Consider the following 23,249-nt stretch of genomic DNA (forward strand, 5'->3'; position numbering starts at 1 on the left):
AGGCCGGCACGGCATGAACCATCTCCTGGAGAGACCCTGGCTGTCTGAGGCGTGGAGGAGGAGCGAAGCTAACACAGCACAGCACAGCATAGCACAGGCACTCTGCAGTCTCCGCAGACACATTGCACTACAGGGAAACGTGACTAAGGGAACATAACACACACACACTCCTAATAATAACCCCACAAAGCATGCGGCAGCACCATAACATTGTAGCTTACACGTGTGCTTTGTCAGTTGTTTGTCTATTTGAGACAATGCTAATGAAAAGAAAAAGACAGAACAGTATGACAGCCTTCTTTATATTCTTTTAATGGTTCAGTTGGTATAGGTTTTGGAAGCATTTAGTCAAAAGACATGGTCAGCAGCCATATAGCAAAAACCAACTAATCAGTTATCAATGAAAAAAAAAAAAATTAAAATCGCAAAATCAAAATACAAAAAAAGCAACACAATTTTTAGAACCCAAAGAACGACAGCTAGGCAACATCAGGCCATCACATTAAAAGATATACAGCACTAGGGATCATAAACAGCATGCTGTCAATTATTTAGACTTTAAGTCCAATGTAAGTAAACAGACATTCTTATACTAATAGAGACTAGAGATGCTGGGCCTAAATGTACAAAACCTGATGTCATCACAGTAAGACTGTTGATTAAGGGACAAAAATGCATAGGCAAAAATGTTTTAGAAACAAATAAAAACAAAAGTAAACATATAAAGAACAGACTTCCTTGTCACTGACAGAGAAATGAAATATGTAATTAGCCATAACACTGAGGACATTCAGTTTCAAGATTTCTGCCATTATTGCCAACAAGATAAAATGGACGACAACAATAATGATAAAAACCTATTATGTCCAAGAGGACGACCTTCCGCAGATATCAGGGATGTACAAGTGATGGTCAATGAGTCACGATTCTTTGAAGAACTACTGAAATGAACACTTTAAAAACCCCAAGGCAAGCATGCTTAATTTCATAAAACATTAAGTTACACTTGTTTTTTTTTTTAAGTTAAGCATGTTAACAAAATATATTTATACACATTAAATATTGCCCATGGTGCCATGTCATCACCAAAAAAGACCAAAAATATAATGCAGATTAGAAAAAAAAGAAATGAAAAATTATTTTTGACATTCCAGTTCAGAAGAAACTAACTAACGAACACGATTATCAAGTGTTTCTGTTTGAGGTCTCAGGGGGTAACTTAATGGTGTTTAAAACACTGTTCTGGATATTCCCTTTTAGCTCTTCATGCTATTGGCATAACTACAACAATTAAAAGATTACAGAGTTGGGAGCTAACTATGTACTGTGTCCGTGCTTCTCTTGCTGTTGGTGCAAGGATGTGTGCATGATGTTTTAAGGCTGAGGTTCTGAATAAGTGTGACTGGTCTTTAGTTACCTCTGTCTCATAGCACAGTGGAGCTTTGATTTGGGGTTTCAAGAACAACAGCTAAATACTCTGCTAATTACATCTCACAAGTCAGGAGATTCATTTATTTTTCGGCTACTGATCAAACATTATACAACGCCTAGTTCCACAGTGTCTGAATTTTTGCAAACATGACCAGGATGATGAGTATGGTTGTAAATTACAGTCCATCAGGCCTTGTGTCATGAGCAAAACACCCTTCACTGGAGTTAGAGTTTAACAAGATAAACAATAAATTAAGAACTAAGACATTCATCAGATTCTTAAAATGTTACAAAAAACACAGTTGGCACACGTCATTCATTGTCCTATTTTTCTTACTGTTTATACAATAAAAAACAGGTTAAGTCAGTACATTTCAGTGAAAAGACTTTTTCTGTGAAGGAAATTTGTATGCACCTTTTTTTTTTTAAAAGAATGTGCTTGCTTATGTGTGGATTCTTCCGGTTTCATTGTGGACAGTCTGTAGGCGCCTCAGCACTTTAGCTTTTAGTGTGAAATAAAAAGAAACTATGCAAAGAGCACTTCTCATTCATTTGAATGAGGAAAACCAAAACATGACACGTCACATAAACACCCCCTTTGCCTGCCTGGTTCTGTCGATAACAATCACACAACAAATGAACATAATATGACGGCCCTTCTAAGGACACCCTTGAAATACATCTAGTCCCTCCCCCCCACCCCACCACTGTCTCCCCTTTAGTTTGACCAAACAAATGGATAATGTTGGTCCATTCACACACTCTGAGACATACACACATCAAACACAACACTGCCCCAATAATACATGATGCAAAACAAAACATATAACAAACAAACAAAAAACTCCTCACAAAACAATGACTAAAATCCAACAAAGAAATGGTTATGCACTCACAACAGTTTCTCCCATTTCTTCTCTCGGCGCCTTCCCCCATCACCATGGCCTGGGACCACTGGAGTGAGGGTGCTTAGTGTGGCAGTTCATATCGGGAGGAGGAGGAGGAGGAGGAGAGGAAGAAAGGTGAGAGAGAGAGAGAAAGGGAAGGGGAGAGGGAGAGAGGGAGGGTAAGGAGTGGAAGGACCCAGCCAAGTGCCCATGATGGATTCACCCCCCCCCCTTCCATCCCTATCCCAACGCTCGTCCACTCTCCTGTTCCATCCACAGTGTTAGGTTTGGAGGCGCGACACGACACAGCACAGCACAGCAGGGCGCGGCGTGTCGCAGCAGGCTGGTGGAACGTCACTGCCTCCGGTCCTCCGTCTCTTGTCGGGAGAAGGCCATCACCACGTCCTCTGCGCCTGCCAGAGCAGCAGAGAGATCACAGCGTAAGCATTTCTATTATCTGAGACAGAGAGCTTTTCTTCCAGCCGCAGGCCAATCTGCCGACTGATGCTACGAGGATATGAATAATAACCCTCCATCAAAACACTCTGGGCTGTTTTGGAGTCACACACATGCACGCACGTACACACACACAAAATAACAACATTAACTGCTGAGGAGAAAATTGAGACTATACAACTGGGACAGGCATTGATTGGTGTTGTCGTGATTACACGTCGGTGCATTTCAGGCAAAATAGTGCGAGTGAGTGAGTCATGATAAATGACGGAGGATTTTCAGCTTGTTCTGAGAGGACAAAAAAACACAAAGCCAGAGCAGGCAGTCAAAGACACTAATCCCTAGCAAAACCGTCTCACACATAGGCAACACAAAAAAATCATGCAATGACTGTCCTAGAGGATACAAGTCTTGTTTGAATCTATGACTGTTGGCTGCACGTTAACCACCACAGTCAGCGAGTGATCAGCTCGGCTTTTGTTTTTGTTTGTGTGTTTTAATCCACTGATAATCTCACCCACAACACACTATTTATCATTTCACAGGCGCTGGCCCTGGTGGATTGACATACATCACTGCTTTTGGCATAGATGGTCCAATACACTTTAGCCTACTAAGATTCTATTCCGTTCAGTTCTTCTATTTATAGCTCTCCACTGTCGAAAATCTCATTTGGCCTCAAAGCAAAAAATATAAAAACACTCACTACCAAAATAGAGAACATTTAGGCCTAGGGCATACAAATATGGAAGGCTGTGTGTGTGTGTGTGTGTGTGTGTGTGTGTGTGTATGTGTGTGTGTGTCCACTACTGCATGAAAGCATTTTCATCAACCGGAAACAAAAAGCATACCTATGCAAGTAAAGTATACATGTCGGATACTGTAATATTGTTCAGAAGTATCATGTCCAATATCTAAACGCTTCAGTTAAGTATAATTGTTTTGGTCTTTTAAACCATGGTCCCCAAATTCACATGGGAACCGCTAATGCCACAATATTCATTTCCACCCTTTAAAGTGGCTTTGTTAAATAATCCACCAAGCTGTTTCCCAAAGACTGTACTTTCCAATCACAAACAGAAGAGGCACTTCCTGAAAAACGGGCACACATTATGGAGCATCCAACCCCCTCAGCGCTCCAGGAGTAGTTGACTCTAACCTTTGACACTGACAACATTCGACGATGGATGGTTTGCTGAGGCTGAAAATAACGAACCAATCAACAGGCAGACAGCCACTATATCACTTCTCATACACGTAAAGGACACCAACTCCGACTGCAAAAAGTATGTGTGTGTTTGTGACGTTTGCAGGTGAGTTATTTCCTAGTGGTGAGTGTGTGAGTGTGTGTGTGTGTGTTTTCTAGGAGGGGTAGTATCCGTACACTGAGCTGGATGACAGCCTGTGCGAGCACACGGCAGACCCACTTGTGATTTCAGTCAGGTCTGACGCCAGATACCGACAGGGATGGAAGCGAATCAATTCAAATCCTGGATTACGAATGCCGTCCCAGACAGGGAAAACAAACATGCGTGCACACACACACACTCACACACAGAGAGTCAACAAAGGCTGCCCCATTGTCCATGACGCCAACAAGCACAAAGACCAAACAGGACACACCTGGGGTCAAACAGAGTGATATTCATCAGTTAAAGTGCCCTAAGGTGCCCTGTAAAGTCTTAGAATGAGGCGTCAAGACATGTTTCAGGGGCTCTCATAACAGGATCATTTCTCTCAGAATAGACGCATCACTCACTACTGGCCCTTGTCTTGTTAACTGCAGAATAGTTTATGGTCCGCAACGCAGCTTTTCCTCTATCAGAGACAAGAAATGCTAACCCCACATCCTCCTCATGTCACATCCAGTATGCATTTCTGCATAGGCATTTTTATGTACTTACTGTATACACGTAATTGACAAGACATGTGCTTTTGAGCTTGGTGCAATTTTGTCATTATGTGGCCATAACAGCTCCATTATAAATTATCTTGTGCTAAACCAATCACAAACTGACAAGAGGAGTGAATGGGGGTGGGGGGTGGTGTCCATTAGACACATAATTGCTGTTGCTTGGCGAGTGACAGTTAAAAATACCCTACCGAGTAGGTGGCACACGCATGTCTTATTTTTACAGCCAAATCAGTCGCTGACATCTCCAAGAGACACTTGGATATGCTCTAGAGCTGAATGCTCCAATGTGTGTGTGAGAGAGAGAAAGAAATAAAGAGAAAGAGAGAGAGTGTGTGTGTGTGCGGTAGAAAAAAAAGGAAGGGGAAGGTGAATGTTTGCTCACCTTCCCTGTAAAAAAAAAAAAGAGGGCTGCACATGCTTCCTATGATGCTCTGTTGGATTTGATTATGAGGTAGATGAAAGTAGGCCACAGACTATATTATACACATCCATCACACAGGGAGGGGGGGGGGGGCGAGAGAGAGGGAGGAAGGGAGAGAGAGGGGCTACGAGATGGGAGGAGGAGAATGAGGAGGGGGAGTGAAGCCAGCCTTTTTCACAGGCTGGTTAAAAGGCTCCCCTGCACGGTGGGCTAGGAGTCTGCCCAGCACATCAAAAAGGGCCATAATTAGGAGGTTTCCGCAGCAAGTTCAGGTCGACCTGAGCTTAATGGGCATAAGCGCAGGGGGAGGTGGCGGGGGGGACAGGAGTTAAGAGGTGGGGGAGGGGAGGTGGGCTTGGGGTGGGAGGGGAGGGGTCCTTTCATGTGGACTCAATCCGTCTTTCATGTGGGAGGAGACTGCCGGGTCCAATCTGATACCCCCCCCCCTGCTGGGTGCGGGATTAACGTCCTTCTGTAATCCCGCTGTCTGTCGCGCAGAGGGGGGGGACGCACACTTCAGACGTGCCCGCCTCCGTCACGCAGGCAGGTGACTGCGGTAAGACCGCCTGCTCTTTCGCAAGGCGATGCCAAAAATAAACACAGCCCCTCGGTGACAGGTTGTCACGCTGGGAACTGCAGAGCTTTCAGCCAGGAGTACGTGCTCAAGGAGAAAACACACACACACACACACACACACACACACACAGTATACATGATGTATGTCAGTACAAGAAAACAGCTGAACTCGATGGATTGAGGCACAAACAAAATCATCTCAGATATGTATCCGTCTCCTTTTCTAAGCATTTGCCCCAGTGGTGTTATCCTGTACTCATGCTTCCACACAAGGCCCTGAGGAAGAACACAATGTCCCCGCAGTCCAGTCCACACGCACGAGCAGGAGCAGCAGCAGCAGCTACAGCTACAGACGCTGCGGAACCAGCTTCAGGGGTGAAGGCCACTCTGTCCTCCAGGAGCCTCTGCAGACCCATCCTCCACTACACCACCACAGCAGTCTGCCCAGCTCAGACATAATTCAGCTTCCCCCAGGGCACTGCCAGAAATCATTAGCCGCAGTCGCCACAGTGCAACAGTGCCCCTGCCAACCACCGGGATGGTAGGAATGGCCTCTGCATCACAGTCAAGGTGGGGGGTGGGGGACATGATTTCTATTATCCTTTCCAGTAACGGCTAGGTCTGTATGGCTTGATCTTTGTAAGGATGGTTCTGGGTGAATAAGCAGTGCTCTTTACCCTTGATTATCAGTCACAGAGACATCACCCACGTAGACCAGGGAGCATTATCTAGATCAATAAAAAAAAGGACCTCCTTCTAAAGATGAGTGACAGGAATAATTTATGCCAATTAACACAGCAGCAAAAGGTTAATAACTCATATATATATATATATACACATATATATATATATATATATATATATATATATATATATATATATATAGCCTTTTTATGAACTGCCATAACCAAACATGACAAACATGATAGGTAAAGTCAAAGTTCAGTTCATCAACTCACTTGGATTTATGGCTTATGTACTAAGGGCCTTGAGATATTCTCTCAACATGAACAGGGAAGTAAATAAAACCCACTGGCCTCTCTAATCTACACATGTATTTTCCTTCACTTCCAATCTCGTCCTCCATGACTCCAAGACTCTCTGGCCATATCTCTGCCACGCTCAAATCAAACATTCCACATAAATGTAAAGATGATATCACTTTTGTCAGGGCTTAATGGTTAACATGCTGGCGGGTCCCCTCGGCCTCTCCCTCTCTCTGCCTCTGTCTGTCTGTTGTTAAATGAATTATTGAGTGCTCTTCAAGGCTTGCGCAGGGGGACGTTCCTGAGAGCGTGGAGATGGGAGGAGCCGTGTGGCGTGTGGTAGGGATTCACGTGGATCAGGAACGACACATAAGCAACAGGGATATCTGGAGCAGAGCTGCATACGGGCCCCCTATCAACAACAACATCAACAGCAGCCATCCCAAGCTGATAGGAACAGTGTGTCATAGCGCGCAGAGACTCGATCTGGCAATCAGCATCTCTTTGATCCAGAATCATCTGTGAGTTGCGTAATGAGGGCTCAACCTTGCATAACGAGCTGTGTGTGTGTGTGTGTGTGTCGCGTGTGTGTTCGAAACAAGCAGAGGTTAGAATGCTACTGGCCACAGGTCAGTGAACATCAGTTCTGGCCTTCAGTCTTGGCAGCATCTGTTCTGGGCTCCGCGTTAAACTGGAGGCAGCAGAGCAACGCTAGTCGCTAACGCTTCCCCTTCATGCCTTTCATGGTCCTGGCTTCCTTAACGACGAGTAAGGCAGCGAGCCCCTCCCTAGGACGCGAGGCGCGGCACAGCGCGGAGAGTCACACGCATACGCGCTCGCACGCCCTCAGCCAATGCACCACAGACGTCAGGCCCCTCTGAGCCCGTTGCCCCGGCAACAGATCATGGAATCAGATTGCATCACCACCACCCAGCAGGCTGCTTAGGCCGGTGAACAAACAGCTGCGGGCGAGCTTCAATCCACCTTGCAGTAACTCCCTCCTTCTCTGTCTCCCTCTCTTTCTTGCCCTCCTTTCTCTACATTTCTTCCAGACCCCACTGTCCCACCATGTGCTCATCCTGCTGAAGAGACTGGGTGGGGGCAATATGGCCGTTTTCTGTAATCCACAATTACGGAATACTTGCAGTTTATTTGCAGCTTATGTTTAATATTTACTGTAATTATAGTGCAAGACTTAAGTTTGCATATTACATACAGCCTAGTTTAAGCAAGTACTTGTTTCTTAAATCTGAAATAGCCTTGCATTACGAAACCATCTTAAATGCCAAATTCTCCGAATATTCCATGAAACAAAGTTAAATAATATTACAATGTTACACTGATTTGAGTTACTCAGATCAATGATGTAAGTTTGACGCACGTCTGTCTTCTCGAGTTCTATTTTAGGGTCTAGGCAGAATCTTAACGGTCAAAAATGAGTGACGACAACAAAGCCATCCAATCTGTTCTTTGGGACTGGGTCCTTAGACGTGTCCCCAAATGCCACAGAGCCATTGAGAAGGGAAGAGAGACACTCCGAATAGGGCAGATCGAACGAGTGTAACAGCTGTGCTAGGGGGAATCACAGACCGCAGTTAAGGACACAATCTGGATGAATAGAGGGGCTGAGGACATACTTCACCTCCACTTACCGGCCAGCGTGTACAGCCACAAGAACATGACATGTGCACTTTTAAGTTCCGTAAAAAAGCCAGGCCCAGGGGATAAGGTTGGCTCCCTCGACCTATTCCTACTCTGTAACCTCTCTGCCAGCCTTCACTCTTCAACAGAAAATGAGAACAAACTACGTTCAAATAATAGGTACAAACTATGTACATTTTAAATATGCAATGTAAATCCATTTATTTACTGCTTTGACAGTAAATAAGACGGGGAAGGGGGGGGGGTGTAAAAAAAGAAGAGGGAAGATGTCAGAGCTGCCATTTTAGATGATGACTAACAGTAGCAATCCTGTTTGTGTCCTCTGAGGGAAATGTGACCAAGGCGAGAGCCCTCTTTGTGTCCCTTCAGTGTTACAGGGGAGGGGATTAGGCTGCCAGAGGGGATTATGGGGGAGACACAAAAGAGGCTCGATTCCACAACTGCTGATGTCTGATACATGAGGAGAGTGTGGTATTGTGAGCAGAGTCAGCCTGGACAATGCCAGGTAGCGTCCTATTGTTTCTGCCTCCGATCGAAGAGCACAAACACCCATGTGTGTCTGTGTTGCGCACTTCCTTGGAAGCCATCTGTGCTTTTGGGGACAGCACTGACATTGAACATGGCTGACACATCAGGTGTTCGATTAAAAAAGAAAAGAAAAGATAGACCCAGAGATGGCTGTGATGCTTCAGCTTCCCACCTTTTTTTGTCTCATTGTTTCACATGCAAGTGTGTGAAGTACGAGAGACAGCAACACAAAGTTGCACCTCTTGCCTACACTATGTTTTGGTGTGCAGCTATAAAAAGCTAAACTGTCGCGCCTGCTGCCACAGCTTTCTCACACCACCTTTTTTCCAATTTGCACCCCGGCTTGCCTCCCTTCCTGGAGGCCACCTAATGAGGCCCACACCTCTCCTGCCACCGCATGGCGCTGACGCTGTCCTCCCCATTGGGGAGCTGCGCTCTTCTAGGCGCCGTCCGCGTCCCCATGACAACCACCCACCATACTCACCAATTGTTTCTGACACCCCCCCCCCCAGATGGTCTGCGATGACTGCAGGATCAGGTTTCATCTTTGCGCCCACCCCCTGTCTCAGGGATCTTATCTCTGTTTTTTTCCAAGGGTTTGATTTCCCCACATCAGGTGTCACAGCAGGGGAGAAAGGCCGGTGCAGTAATTAGCATACCGTTAAGCTCTGCTACAACAGAGAGTGCACTAGACCCTAGCCAGGGAATCACAGAATTCAGCCACACTTTTAAGTGCCTTATCTGTATCTTCAAGTCCTGAGGTAGCCTCCCTTTCATCTTCCAGTGGTGGGCATCAATAGAGACATTTATAGGGGGTGGGGGGTGAGTGCAGTGTTCAGCTGTGGCCAAACTTCAGCAGGCTAGTCGAATTCTCTGCAGGCCCCATTTAATGCGTTTTTGGTCATCGCAGTGCCTTGTGCATTTTGATGCGGCATGAAAAGGGACCCTTCCGCCCACTGCCTCTCCTCCTGAAATGCACCACCCATCATCACCCAAAAAAAACTTTCAACTTCAAGGCACCCGAATAAATTAAAGCGGGATTAAAGGATTCATAATTTGTGTGTATGCTAATGTGCCAATTAAAATGATCTGGAATGCAAATGAGGCTCTGCCCGTTTGCTCGTCGGCAACCGAGCAGAGAGAGAGAGAGAGAGAGAGAGAGAGAGAGAGAGAGATGCACAAAAATGTATTTCTCAGAAAACTGTTTGAACTGTTCCACCTCTCACAAATATTTCCTTTCGCTTGTTCCTTTCGTTGCAACAGTCAGTGTATGGTGCAACATGGTACATTGCATTCTACCACGATGACAAAGCAGCACCTCAGATGCTTGCGGCCAGGCACATACAGGCCTGTTTGTGGATGTGGCGCAACAAAAGCGGGCGAGGAAGGGCCTGAAGAGAGCGTTCGACTGGGGCCCCTCACTGTGCCACCTCCCCCTCTCTGTGCGACAAACACAAATGCCTTACTGTCCCCCTGCCTCAGATGAACTGGGGGCTCTTTCACAGGGCTCTCATTAACCGCGTGGATGCCACTTCCATTTACTCAGGCAAACATTTGATACTCTTGCATGACAGCGACGGCACTCTCCCTCCAACAGAGGCACAATCGCTCTGGTTTCCCCAAAGAGAGGGAACACTGTGGATGAATGAGTGAATGAAGAAAAGGATGAATCACTCAACAGCATTCAGGCTTTGTTTCTATACAATCACTGGCCATAACAGTGTCTAGTGGTCTGTGAATATCTGTGGCAGACGCAATTGTGAACTGCATGTACTATGTCAAATGTCAAACACAGTCATCATTTTTGTTATGGTATTTGGAACCATGCATTAGCTTACTAAATGAGCAATCATTCTGTGTGTGTTTTTTTTTTAGCTCTTTGTCCTCTTGTAACTCTTCTTAGAGATATGACTTTCACTTGTGCTTCCCTGAGGGTGGGTAGTCAGGTAGGCTCTCTCTCTCCCAAGAGCACAGTAGCTTCTCACATTAGGGCCCCTGGATCAATATTTGTATTGGTGGAGAGAATACGATATAGGGGGTCTCCCTAGGGGAAACTACTAGAAACCCTGACTGCCTGCTCAGCACTTCTCTCTCTCCTCCACGACACACCAACCATTTTGTGTCGAGAGGCTGTTCTAATTTAAGGCCATGCTTAAGGAGAAGAGGTCAACACCACAGACGAGTTCAGCCCAATGATTGGTGACCAGATACTGTAATGAGGCGCTTATCGTGTTTCCCAACCAGGGCTGTGCACCAGTGCAAAACACAAAAGGACACGGCCATCAATGCTATTGTGAGTTCAGCTGACACAAAAGCCCACAGAAATCCATATATGGCCAGTTATTGGTGGCTGTTTTTGTGGCATTGTCACAGTGTGTGAAAGAAAGCAGAACAAAAAAAGTGCATTTCACCCATGGAGGAGCAGGCAGCAATGTTCCCATCCCACCATCAACAACAACAACACAAGGGGTATCTTACTAACCACCACCAATGTGTAGCACTCACATGAGTGATGCATGGCAGCCATAACGCACTCTCACAACACATCAGCTCGAGGTGGAGATTGAGGGAATGAATGAACTAGTCAATTACATTGAGGGATGATTATGGGGCCAGATTGAATGAGCCAGGTCGGGAATTTAGCCAGGACATATGAATTCAGATTCCTGCAGGGAATCAATAACCCTGTTTATTCCTATGAAATGATGATGAATTCACTGGTATGGCTTTAATGAGATAGAAGGTCTTCATCGACTGCTTGGGTGCACTGAGCGAAGCTTCTAGAAAAATAATTCCTCCCCGGGAAGATTCTACATGATTATACGTGATAATATGAACAATTGCTTGAGTCCCTACGTTTACACTTATATTGCATTAAAATGGGTATTTAAATAGTAATAATAATAATGAAAACCAAGCATACCAAAAGCACCAGTGTTTCAAGATGCAAAGTACTATCTGCAGTACAGAAGAAAGCAAACCTTCCAATATGTGTGCACTGGTGCTACAAATCCACACTAAGTCTTCCCAGAACAATTAGGAATGCAGATTTATATGTACCTTAAACAACCCTGTTTGTGCATTATTGATGAAGACTGCGCTGGGGAAAGAGAACGAAGAGGAAGAAGAAACAGAAAAAGAAGAGTGCGGAGTCTTGACAGCGCCTCTCACGAAGAGCCAAGCTTTCATGCATATTTCATGACCCTAAAGTGGGGCTAAATTTGACATGCAATTCCACGGATTCTGGGTCTGGATACGCTCATAAACACTCAAAAATATGTTTCTTGATCTATGTCGCATCCTCTGCAAAGAACCATATAGCATATAGCACCCCCCCCCCCCCACACATTCAACCACCAGCCAGAAAAGGTGGTCCGAGAGTGGTAACCATTCTGTCTGTGTAAATACAAGCTGAGCGAACAGAGAAGAGCTAAAGCCTTATAGACAGAGTCTGACAGGGACTTGGAAACTTTCCACTGAAGATGATTTGGCATATGAAACTGGTGGGCTGCCGATAAGATTGGTCAAATCAAGGGAACTAATCCCAGCCGTTTTGCAAGCCATGAAACTGGTGGGCTGCCGATAAGATTGGTCAAATCAAGGGAACTAATCCCAGCCGTTTTGCAAGCCATGTTCCGCCCTACTGAGCGGCACATGGTGAACTCATTTATTTTACTCTGGCGCCCCCATGTGGTGGATATGTATATTAAATGAGAAAAAGAAAAAAAGCAGGTATCTAATGTAGCTCTGTGATCAAATATCATTTATAACACAAATGTTCATAAACACTGCTGTAATATTTAACATCTGGCTGCCATTATCTATTCCAAATGTCATTTATTCACAAGATTCTACGTATGCAACTCAATAATCTAAATAACTTAACCGCTCATCTCAGCCACACACACACACACACAGTGACCATCTGTGTAGGGGATGGCAGAGAAGGTTAGGAAGGTTAGATGCCCTGTTGATTCCTTTCAGTAAAGGGAGGGGTGGTATCTTACCCTGGTCAATGGGGTGCTGCGGTAGTTGGCTCATCTGACTGTGCACCACACCGGCGTAATTCCTGAGGAAGGCCTCCTCACTGGGCGTCAGCTACGGCAGAGGGATGGCAGACAACAGCAGCTCAGGTTAGTAACAACGACAACAACATGACAGCTTATTTGTTGAAATAACGTTACGTGTGAAGCCTGGGAGAGAAAAAAAAGGGGTCGGGGTTCAAGCAGGATTTGAAATACTAAACATGGTTTACTGGATCACACTGCATTAAAACGTGTTGCAGAGGACATTTTCCAACAAGGCCTAGAGCCCATTTATCAATGTGGAATAAACAGCTCTTGAAAGACGATAGATAGTTTTATCTCCTATCTATCGATTTGATTTATGAGCGGTGTGAGGTACATGAATGCATATTATCAGTGTGGGATCTGGGGGGGGCCGTGTGTGTGCATGTGTGTGTGCTTGTATGTGTCTGTGTGTGAGCACGTCTGCATGCATGTGTGTGTGTGTGTGTGACCGCATCTGCAAACGTGTGTGTGTGTGTGTGTGTGTGTGTGTGTGTGCGCAATCAGATACTTACGTTAGATCCCATCTTCTTGAGCATTAGCAGCACCCGCACCTTCTGCTGGATGTACATCTCCTCCGGAGTCTTCCCAGGGGCCTCCTCGCGGTTCATCCCCCCAGCTCCCGCAGCACTGCTGGGACACACACACCAGCAGAGCACAGCTCAGCACAGCTGGAGCTTCTCTCTCTCTCTCGTACTTTTTCGAGTTTTGGTCTTAACACTAGCGTGCTAGCTAACTAAAAGACATGCAAAACCTTGCGAACACCAACCAGAAGCTTGCTAACTGGTGTTCTTTGCCGATACAGTCAGCAATGTTATGCTGTGCAAGGTTTTCTTTCATTTTTGCAGTGTGTTCCTGTCTGGGAGACAAAACTTCATAGTGCATATCCTGGGTGGCTGGTAGGAATGACATATGTGATGCTAGCTGATTGAAGCAAAGGCTACAGAAAGAGAGGGTTCATTACAATGCAATAAAAGAACTTCTAAAACAGTTCTAAACCACTCTGCTTCACATTGTGCCTAACTTGTGCCAAACTTGTGCTTGAGAAAAAACACATCTGAAAAGGTGACTAATTGTTGCATATTGATGCGTTAACACACCATCCCAGTTCTCCACTCTACCAGTTCTTCTAATGCATTCATTTTTAGTCTTTAGAACACTTCACCACACCACACACACACACGCTAACATCCTTTATAAAGTTTGATCCTTTTGCTATGTTTTGAATCACACAAATACAAACAAACAACAACAACATAAGTAAGTGCATGGCAGACCGACACCTCACTGTTACAACATAACAAATATCAACATCCCGTCAACAGGCTGTTGTAGACAAGCCCATTACTGTAAGACATCCAGCTTTTATGGAAAGCCTGAACCTGCTGGCAGCCCACAAACCGAAACCAACGCAAACATGGCCCTATAATGACTCCTGACCTCGCCTGGATCCACATCCTCCAGTTAACCTAATTACCAGTTTGGATATGTGACCGCCAAACATTTCTGGGGCTTCAGGCTTTTTATTTTTTTCTTATTTTTTAGAAGAGAGGGAAAAACAACTTAATCCACCCGATGTCCAAATGAATCTCCACCAAATGCACCAAAAGCTTTTAGACATATCTTTAGGCTTTGGGGGATTCTTGTTTGGGCTTTGAGCTGCAGTACATGCAATGATAGCGCAAAGACAGATGCTGCCCTCGTTACCGAGATCTGGGAGCTTAAAGGCAGTAGGGGCCAGCAGTGAGAATATCATTTCAGTTTTGTTCAGTAGCTTACAACACACCCACCGCCCTACACACAGATGACCGGACTAATGAATTATGTGTTTATACACAAACAAAACAACACAAGTCAGATGTAGATTATAGGTTACCATCTCTCATGCAAGCACAAACAGGCAAACATACACACACAGAGAGAGACCAGACACCGATGGGGGCAGGGTACAGCCCAATTGTGATGATGGAAGTGGTTGTGCAGGTTGGCACAGCAATAGAAATGGTCCCCATCAATATTTCATGGGAGTTTTCACAGAGCGACTCACCCTACCCTGCCCTGCTCTGCACCGCAGCCCTCCCCTCCATAACCCCCCCCCCCCCCCACTCAACATCCACCCTGCTCGCTAATGACCTATTTTCACATTCAGACTCTGCATGGCCTTCAAAAGAATGAGAAGGAAAAAAAAGATTGTAGAGAGGAAGATGGGGGAGAAAGAGAAGAGGAGGAGGAAGGGAAGATATGAGGAGATGAAGAGTAGGAAGCACAGAGAAGGCTGTGTGGACAGAATGAGAGAGGGGAGAGAGAGTGAGTGAGAGAGAGAGGGGAGAGAGTGAGAGTGAGAGAGAGACAGAGACAGAGAGACAGAGAGAGAGAGAGAGAGAGAGAGAGAGAGAGAGAGAGAGAGAGAGAGAGAGAGAGAGAGAGAGAGAGAGAAATGTGTTATTTGCTGACTGCAAAGAGATGCACGACAGCATGTGTTTTTTTCAGCTCTCGTCGTGGGTTTGTAGGGGAGGAACTCCGCATCAGTGGAAAATACAGTGGAACCCAAGCTGATTTTCCAGTTGGAGACAAATAGTATTGTTAAATGAAAGTGTAGCTAGCAAGAGATGTGCTGCTTCCATAGAGGGAAAATAAAGAAGACAGCAGGGTAGACACACACACACACACACACCCTTTTATTTCTCAATCTGTCACAGAGAATCCCCCAGGAGACACCCCAACTCTGATACGTCTAGCCCTCTCTCAAGGGCTTGTAATATATGTTGACAGCCTGTTTGATGTTAGGCTTATATTTAATTGAAAAGCTGACTTAGGCCCCCAAAAGCCCACCCTCCTCCCAAACTCTTGCTTTCAACCCCCATCAACAAGCCACACAAAGATGCTCACGCATGTCTGGACTGGCCTAACTCAGCACCACAACCTCATTGAGATGACCTCATTCAGATGGGCCCAGGTGATACTTTACAATCAACATAAGGACAGGTGCATATTCATCCTTTAAACTCTACTGCCACTACTTCAGGGGTGGCAGTGCAGCTGATGGGCATTTCCTTTGCGATGGTTCCAACACATAGTGTGTTGTGTCTACAGTCTGCAACTAATGATTATTTTCATTGTCCATTCATCTGTCAGTTGTTTTCTTTAATCGACTAGTTATTTGATTATTTGGTATAATTTTATATTATAAAATATCGGAAAATGGTGAAAACATCTACATCAGTGTTTCCCCAAGTTCAGGATGGCGTCCTCAAATGTCTTGTTTTGGGCCGTACTGGAAGAATATTCAGGTAACTAGCCTAACTGTCACTGATGAGTAGAGAAAAAAAGAAAATCGAAACAGATATTTATTTTCCTTAAAAAACAATTGATCAATTCAATACTCCCTAATTGTTGCAGCTCTGAATATCACATACTGCATAACAGCTACTAGTTCAAGCATAATTATCCATGGTCTCTGTTAACAGTCATTCTAATAAGTCAAGAAGCTCAGTCTCAAAAGGACCTTGTCTTGTCTTTTCGGATAAGGGCAAAAAAGTAAACAAAAAAAAAAAGACTATATGTGCTTGGGGTGATGACTTTTCAAAGCGAACAGGAAGAAAGGGGACATGAAAGACAGAGAAACTGTGTGGGGGGCTGCCTGTGTGTGCGTGTGCATGTGTGTGTGTGTGTGTGTGTGTGTGACCAGGCACACCTTGGGGGGAGGCAGCTCTTGAGAGGGAAACGACAGAGCGGGCTCGTTTGATCATGTCTGCGCTCTCTGGCTTCTGACGGGGGAGAAGGCAGACCAGCTGATGACTGCGAGGATTGGCGAAGGTGAAAACAACAGCGGAGGCAGGGAGCTTTCAGACAGCGAGGGTGCACACGCACGCACACACACACACACACACACACACACAATGCATACAAACACACAAAATGGCCTCGCACAGACACAGACTAAGCACTACTGTCGGCAAAGCTTTCCCAAATCTAAATGCAGGCTGTCATCAAAATCATTAGCAAGAAGTCTACAAAGGCGGAGTGAGTGTAGTCTCCTGCCAGTGGTAGCACAGACTCAGAGTCATGTCACTGAGGACATGAGAGAGGACGGGCCTAATCAATGTGAAAGAGGCGCCATCTATTTTTAATGAGCGCGTGAGGCATCACTCAGACAGAGGGCGTTCTGAGTGCTCGCTATCAGACAACGTTTTTTTAATTCAAAGCCCTCGCGCCCTCTCATCGAGTGTCATCTGTGACATCTGCTTAAAATGCTACAAGCGAGTGCTAACTGCACCCGCTCTTCGGGCAAGACTAGGGCCAGTGTGCCGGAGGGCCCCCAGGTCCTTTCATCCAGACAGGTCCTCTCCTCAGGCTGACAAACTGCAGCAGACGCCCGCTGGCAGAGACAGAGAAAATTGGTCAGAAATACGAACACTCTACTCAGCTTGAAGAGGTACCTAAAATGGCTCAGACAACATGTTCTTTTTTGTTCTCCATCCTCAGAATTCCTTTTGAAGCTCTAAAATAAGCCACTTTTGGAGCCTCTCTGGCTACAGCTCCACATTGGGTTTGATGTTTCACTTTTTTTCCAATCTTGTCTATATATATATTTTTTTTTTTTTCTTTTTTTTTTTCACCTCACCCATACCCTACTTCAGCTCAGAGAAGATTCATCTGTAGCAGAAGATGATGTGCTTGTTTCTGGAGAATTCCACAGGGAAATGCTTCTGTGGATGAGGAACACAATGCAAATGGGGAAAAAGGAGAGAGGAAAAAAAGAAACACGCCCACGCACACGTCAAACAGTTGTCAAGACATGTCTCCAACCCGTTTTACAAACGAACTGGGGATGATTTCACCATGCTGTTGAAGTACACTTGATGCCAGACTGGTAAACATTAAAGATCTCTCTCTCTCTCTACATCTCGAGACAGGAGTAGACGTCTGCAGAGAGGAGGAGGCAATGCAGATGTGTGTGCGTGACTAGCTTGTTAGGATCATAGAGAAGAACAGGGTAGGGCCCTAGCAATCTAGGACCCAGTGTTAGCATGATGCCCCCATTGCTTTAGAGTCAGACTGAGAAAGGTGTAGGTCGGATGGAAACAAATATTCACACAGAAACACACAACGCTCGTTTGGTGCTGTTTAAGCATCTCCAAACTGTCTACTGCAAGGCAGTCTTCCTCTTCCAGTTTGATTTATTCGGGCAGTTGGCAACATTATGATGCAGCTGCTATGCAATACAGTATGATAACACTATGTAGAAAATGGCACATGTTTGGCACATCACCATACGTTTCAATAACGTGGCTTATCACCATGGAACTGATCGCCTCCGCTGCACAACAGTCCAAAAACATGAAGACCACCTGCCACCCAAAATGCAAAGGCTGTCAGAAGATCAGGATTCAAATTGCTCTCAGCCAACCAGACTGTCAGTACATTCAACCTCTGATTGCCATCTCGTCCCTCTCTGTAGCTCTTGATTGTGAGTTTAGTTCAGGAGAGTTAACAACTTGCATTTATAGTGCTTTTAACAAGGCACCCAAAGAACTTTACAGTGAACGGGGAACTTCACTAACCACCACCAATGTGTAGCACCCACCTGGGTGATGGACAGCAGCCAGTATGCACCAGAAGGCTGACAACGCAGCGGCCACAGTGAGAGAGAGAGAGAGAGAGAGAGAGAGAGAGAGAGAGAGAGAGAGAGAGAGAGAGAGAGAGAGAGAGAGAGAGAGAGAGAGAGAGAGAGGTAATCAGCAAAGATCCTCCACGTACAGACTGACTAGTCCCTGAGAGGGGTCTGTGTTTGGCCAGTAAATCTCAGCTTACCCTGGCTTAATGTCACACTAAACTGAAGCAAACCCCATGCCCTGGCAGCCACCAACTGCTTTTAGTTGGAAAGCATCTGTACCGTCTTCCTAGGGTCATGACATTTCACAGTGGCACTAATATGTTTCTTGGCTATACACACAATGTGTGTTGTGGCTTGATACTGATCCATTTGTCATGGAAAATGGGCCAACTGGCACAGTGTTGAACTGACTGAACTCGCACAAATCACACATAAGACTAGGTATGTCACAATCATGAGATACTACCATAATGTACTGCTAAATATTGTGTGACACAAAATAAACACTTAGTACGGCAGCGTTTCCCTCTGGTGTTGTTTGTTAAAGGTACTTTTTTAAACCGCTGATAAGGTGAGTAAAAAGCACTATGATTTTTTCCTGATGTCTCCAGCTCTTCTCAATGACAATAACAGGTTTTTACAGAGGAGGTATGAAACTCAAGATAGACTCTTGCAAGAAAGGCTGCAAAACAGAAAGCCTACATTAATATTCTATTTTAAGGCAACTGGTTAGTGACTGCATGACAAGGAAGGGGGAAAAGAATAGCAAGATAATGTAAAAAAACTCAGAGAGAAAAACAAAAAAAGAGCATGTGACAGTCTAGCAAGAGAGAGCAAAAGAGTAAGCAAACAAGAGATTGGACAAATGAATGACAAAGAGAGAGAGAGAGAGAGAGAGATTCTGTGGTGAATGTTTTGACATGGCCTGCTCCCCTTACACCAGCTCTGGCTTTGGGAACGCAGCGAATGCCTGCTGCGAGAGATTACCCCTAGAAATGCGATAGGCCCTTGCATGTGACGGGGGTCAGGGAGGTCACAGGCCACCATCCCTGCCTTCCAGCAGCAGCAGCTGGGAGAAACACAACTCCCTCTGTGTGCACTTAACCCAATCCATCACACAATTTCCTCAGCACACAGGCCCAGCGAGGGAACAAGACGTCCACTAAACTCAGCTAGCGAATGCCTCATCAATGTCCTCAAGAGTAGTCAAGAAAATCTCCATCTTACAGAGTCAATGAGCCGGCACAGCCCGACGAGAATAGCCAAGATCACTGGAGATATACCACGCTCAGCCTCCTTCCAAACATTACGATTGCACCCATGAGTCCATTTAGCCACCCTCAGTCTTCCCACTCCCACTTCCCAGGCAAGATGAATGAGTGCTGGAGTTGATGGAGGCTTGCACTGCAGTTGTTGACGGCCCAAACAAAATATGAAGTGGGTCAGCTGGTCAGTAGAGGGCTCTCCTCCAGACACCACAAACAGCTGAGGGTGCTTTGCAGAGGCATAAAGACCAACGCACACCGGCGCCGCCATGAGTGCGGCACACTCCGCTTTTGACACTCAACTACATTACAGTGATGGCCAAAAGTGTTGGCACCCATGCTAAAGTTGACTGAAAAGAGGAATATAAAATCATCTTTTGGAAATTGATCTTAATGCCTTAAGTGAAAAATGAGGAAATATCTAACCTAACCTTTAGGTTTTATCTAACCAATTTTCTTAGTGAATGAATAATGTATCATAAATAAATGTTCTTCCTTAAAATACAGGGGTCATAAGTATTGCCACCCCTATGTTAAATTCCCAGGCAGATTTTTATTTTTAAAGGCCAGTTATTTCATGGCTCCAGAATACTGTGCATCCTGATAAAGTTACCTTGGCCTTTGGAATTAAAATAGCCCCACATCATCACATACCCTTCACCATACCTAGAGATTGGCATGGTGTTATTTCAGTTAGCCTATTAGCTGGTTTGATTTGCATTGAGCTCAATGAGCAACAAACGGGTACTGATAGCACTTCAGAATAGGCAATTAGGTCTAACCAAGAAAAATCTACTGACTAGAAGAAAACTCTCTATCGATGTTTCATGTCACCTTGTGTATGAGCACCTGGCAGATGCTCATACACAATACAGTAGCTTGTGCGTATTATATATCTGGGTATTGACCCAGGGCCAAGGGTGGTGGCACCATGATCTGCCAGTTGAGAAGTTGGACCATGCCAGCTGCAAAGATTGCTGGGGTTCTGAAACAAAATATTTCTTCAAGGATGACCAAACGCAATCACCACTAGGCTATTTTACTCCTAGGCATGTGACTGGGACATGCAAACAATACTGACATAACTGACCACACACCCACCAGCAGCGCCGAGCTACAGTTGTGCGATGCTGCCGAGCTCCCTTTATTTTTATAGCACAGTTACCATTCTGCATTTACAGTTGCTACACAATGGCCGCACTATCTGCGGACAATGGCGATGAACTAGCTCGTGAACTTATGATTGATAAGTAGGTCAATGTCTTGTTAACGCCATGCGAGGCATGAACTCACAGGCAACTCCCAACTGCACCCTCACAAGACCCACAAGTCCGCCTGTGCGTCACGGCGGCCAGGTTACAGGGAGCCCATTGTGGTTTGTGGTAGCACCAATATGTTGGGCTGAAAGCCTTCTCTGCACATGTGTTGGACAAGGCTACTGGCAGGCATAACTCTAGAGACCTACTACACAATGCTACACACATTTCCTTTCTACTCACTATGGTAAAAGGGTTTTAAATCAGGATACACTGACAACATTACTGTATTATCCTTCAGTCACTTACTCACAAGACATAAAGATGCTTTGTCTAAACTCAGGACAAGGAGAGGCACTGATTATCTTGTTGCACTGCACAAATGAGCATGGGGGGGTATTTTGTGTCAAACATAGGTGTGTGAGACAGGCACTCATGCAGTCAGCCAAGGCCAACTGGTCCAACCCATGGTTTGCATTCTGGAGGGGCACAAGGAATTTAGATTGCGTGGGACGTGCCCCCCGTCATGGCACAGATGGGAAGGCGAGGTGGAGGAGATGGATCCGGTCAGACGTTAATCTATTCTAACATGAAGCAATAGCTCAGGGGAATGTGCAGACAGCGGGAGATAAACCGTGTAGTTCATTTGAAAGTTCACAAGTAGCCAGGAGAGAAACGGGCCAACCCAGACACCCACATCACACTTGGAGTGCCTGCTACAGGCAGCGTGCCAGAATCCACGGCTGAATGCGATTCGTTAGCGGACCATTGGAGGAATCAAGCATCTTGTGGGCACAATGAATGCATGGGTGTGGAGCGCCCAAAATAGAATTCGTCCGAAACCAACAGTAGGTGCAAAGTGATGGGTGTACCAAGACGCATTGCCGTCCAATGGCTCGTGCCAACAAGTAGTGGAGTTATTTAATTACTGTTAGTTTAAAGTTACTGAATCACACTCAAAATATGACAATACTTGCCCTGGAAAACAACAACTACAACGTAAACAGGAGGCTGGGTTACAAAGAGCCATGTCCTTTAACGTTATAGCCTACTGCTGGTAGCATAGTCGTTGAGTATGAAATCAACATAAGGCGTACGCATAAGTAATTTCATGCGTTCCACTAACATACAATCATAAAAATGAGCATAGAGTCTGCACACACATCTGTATGCAAACAAAAAGCTAGCAATAGCTATAACAATCACTAAACAATCAGACGTGAAAATACAGTCCTAGTAAGCTCCACACCCCAAGAGTCTCCGAAGTACAACCTAGTTACTGATGAACAGACGAAATAATGAAAGTTGTACTTTACGTAGAACTTAAACGTTTCTGTACTGCTACCTAGCAAGCTAGCTAGCTGGCTAGTTAGCCGAAACGCCGCTTCCTGTCTTCTACAACTAGCCAGCAGCTTAAACGTTATTCCAGCGAACTCATGGAAACGGGTAACGTTAAGGTCTATATGCACCGAAAGGCGACTGACAACACTCCGAATTCACATTAACACATACATTATGCCCACTAACGCCTTAACGGTCTGTATTGGTATAGGACAATCGAGAAGCTTTGTTTCTTAATTACTGCAAGTGTGCATTAGCTGGGAAGCTCTAACAAAGCCTGAATGAAGTTCCTATGAGAGGGTAGTTCCATCCAGGTAGCGCAAACACTCGGTGTAACGTTAGGTTAGCTAGCGAACTACTACAGGACCTACGATGATTTCGTTGCAAGTATTGAAACTGGAATTTCTTTAGACTAATTATAGCTTACCTCTCCTGGTCCAGCTTTCTGTCGTTTGGATTTTATTTGAATGGTGTGTTGTTTCTAAGGAGGCGTCCTGTTCCGGGGTCACATCCCGACAGTCTCCATCTCCAAGTACGCCTGGCTGCAGTGTGCAGATCGGGGCCGGGCTCAATGGGGGGCGGAGCTCAACGTTGAGCTCAGCCCACGTTGATCATGTCCCTTCCTGGCTGTCTGTCATCAATGTTTACCTGGTTTCCATACTGTCTACCGAATTTAATGTTTCTCAACATAAGCTCCTGTAAAATGTCAAGGAAGACCTCGAACTACTTCAAGAGGTTAAACATTGGAGTAATTGAGACTGTCACTACACACAAGCTACAGTAGGGTATGGGCTACCGAGCCTACAAATGCATGCCCATTAGTTTATCTTAAGCAAAATAA

At 45.3% G+C, this 23,249-nt stretch overlaps 1 protein-coding gene across 2 annotated transcripts; it reads right to left on the reverse strand.

Annotated features, from left to right (window-relative positions):
* Positions 1-295: 295 nt before the first annotated feature.
* Positions 296-23,045, reverse strand: ctnnbip1 (catenin, beta interacting protein 1). Of its 2 annotated transcripts, none has more exons than XM_042097065.1 (4): positions 22,836-23,045; positions 13,445-13,559; positions 12,870-12,960; positions 296-2,731 (listed from the first exon to the last, which is right to left on the reverse strand). In XM_042097065.1, the coding sequence occupies exons 2-4, from the start codon at positions 13,538-13,540 to the stop codon at positions 2,673-2,675; spliced, it is 246 nt and encodes an 81-aa protein (XP_041952999.1). In that variant the 5' UTR covers positions 13,541-13,559; positions 22,836-23,045; the 3' UTR covers positions 296-2,672. The 2 variants fall into 2 exon arrangements, with proteins under 2 accessions (XP_041952999.1, XP_041952998.1); XM_042097064.1 differs by having other exon boundaries at positions 13,445-13,562.
* Positions 23,046-23,249: the final 204 nt, after the last annotated feature.

This window comes from Alosa sapidissima, chromosome 7 (genome assembly GCF_018492685.1).
Source record: "Alosa sapidissima isolate fAloSap1 chromosome 7, fAloSap1.pri, whole genome shotgun sequence".
In the NCBI taxonomy this organism is placed as follows: Eukaryota; Metazoa; Chordata; class Actinopteri; order Clupeiformes; family Clupeidae; genus Alosa; species Alosa sapidissima.

Bases quoted from the DNA above. Each gene is read 5' to 3' on its own strand.
- ctnnbip1 (XM_042097065.1), bottom strand. From the start codon at position 13,540: ATGAACCGCGAGGAGGCCCCTGGGAAGACTCCGGAGGAGATGTACATC. The intron at 12,961-13,444 runs GTAAGTATCTGA...CCTCTGCCGTAG, and splicing joins TCAAGAAGATGGGATCTAAC to CTGACGCCCAGTGAGGAGGC. The intron at 2,732-12,869 runs GTAAGATACCAC...CTGCTCTGGCAG, and splicing joins GCAGCACCCCATTGACCAGG to GCGCAGAGGACGTGGTGATG.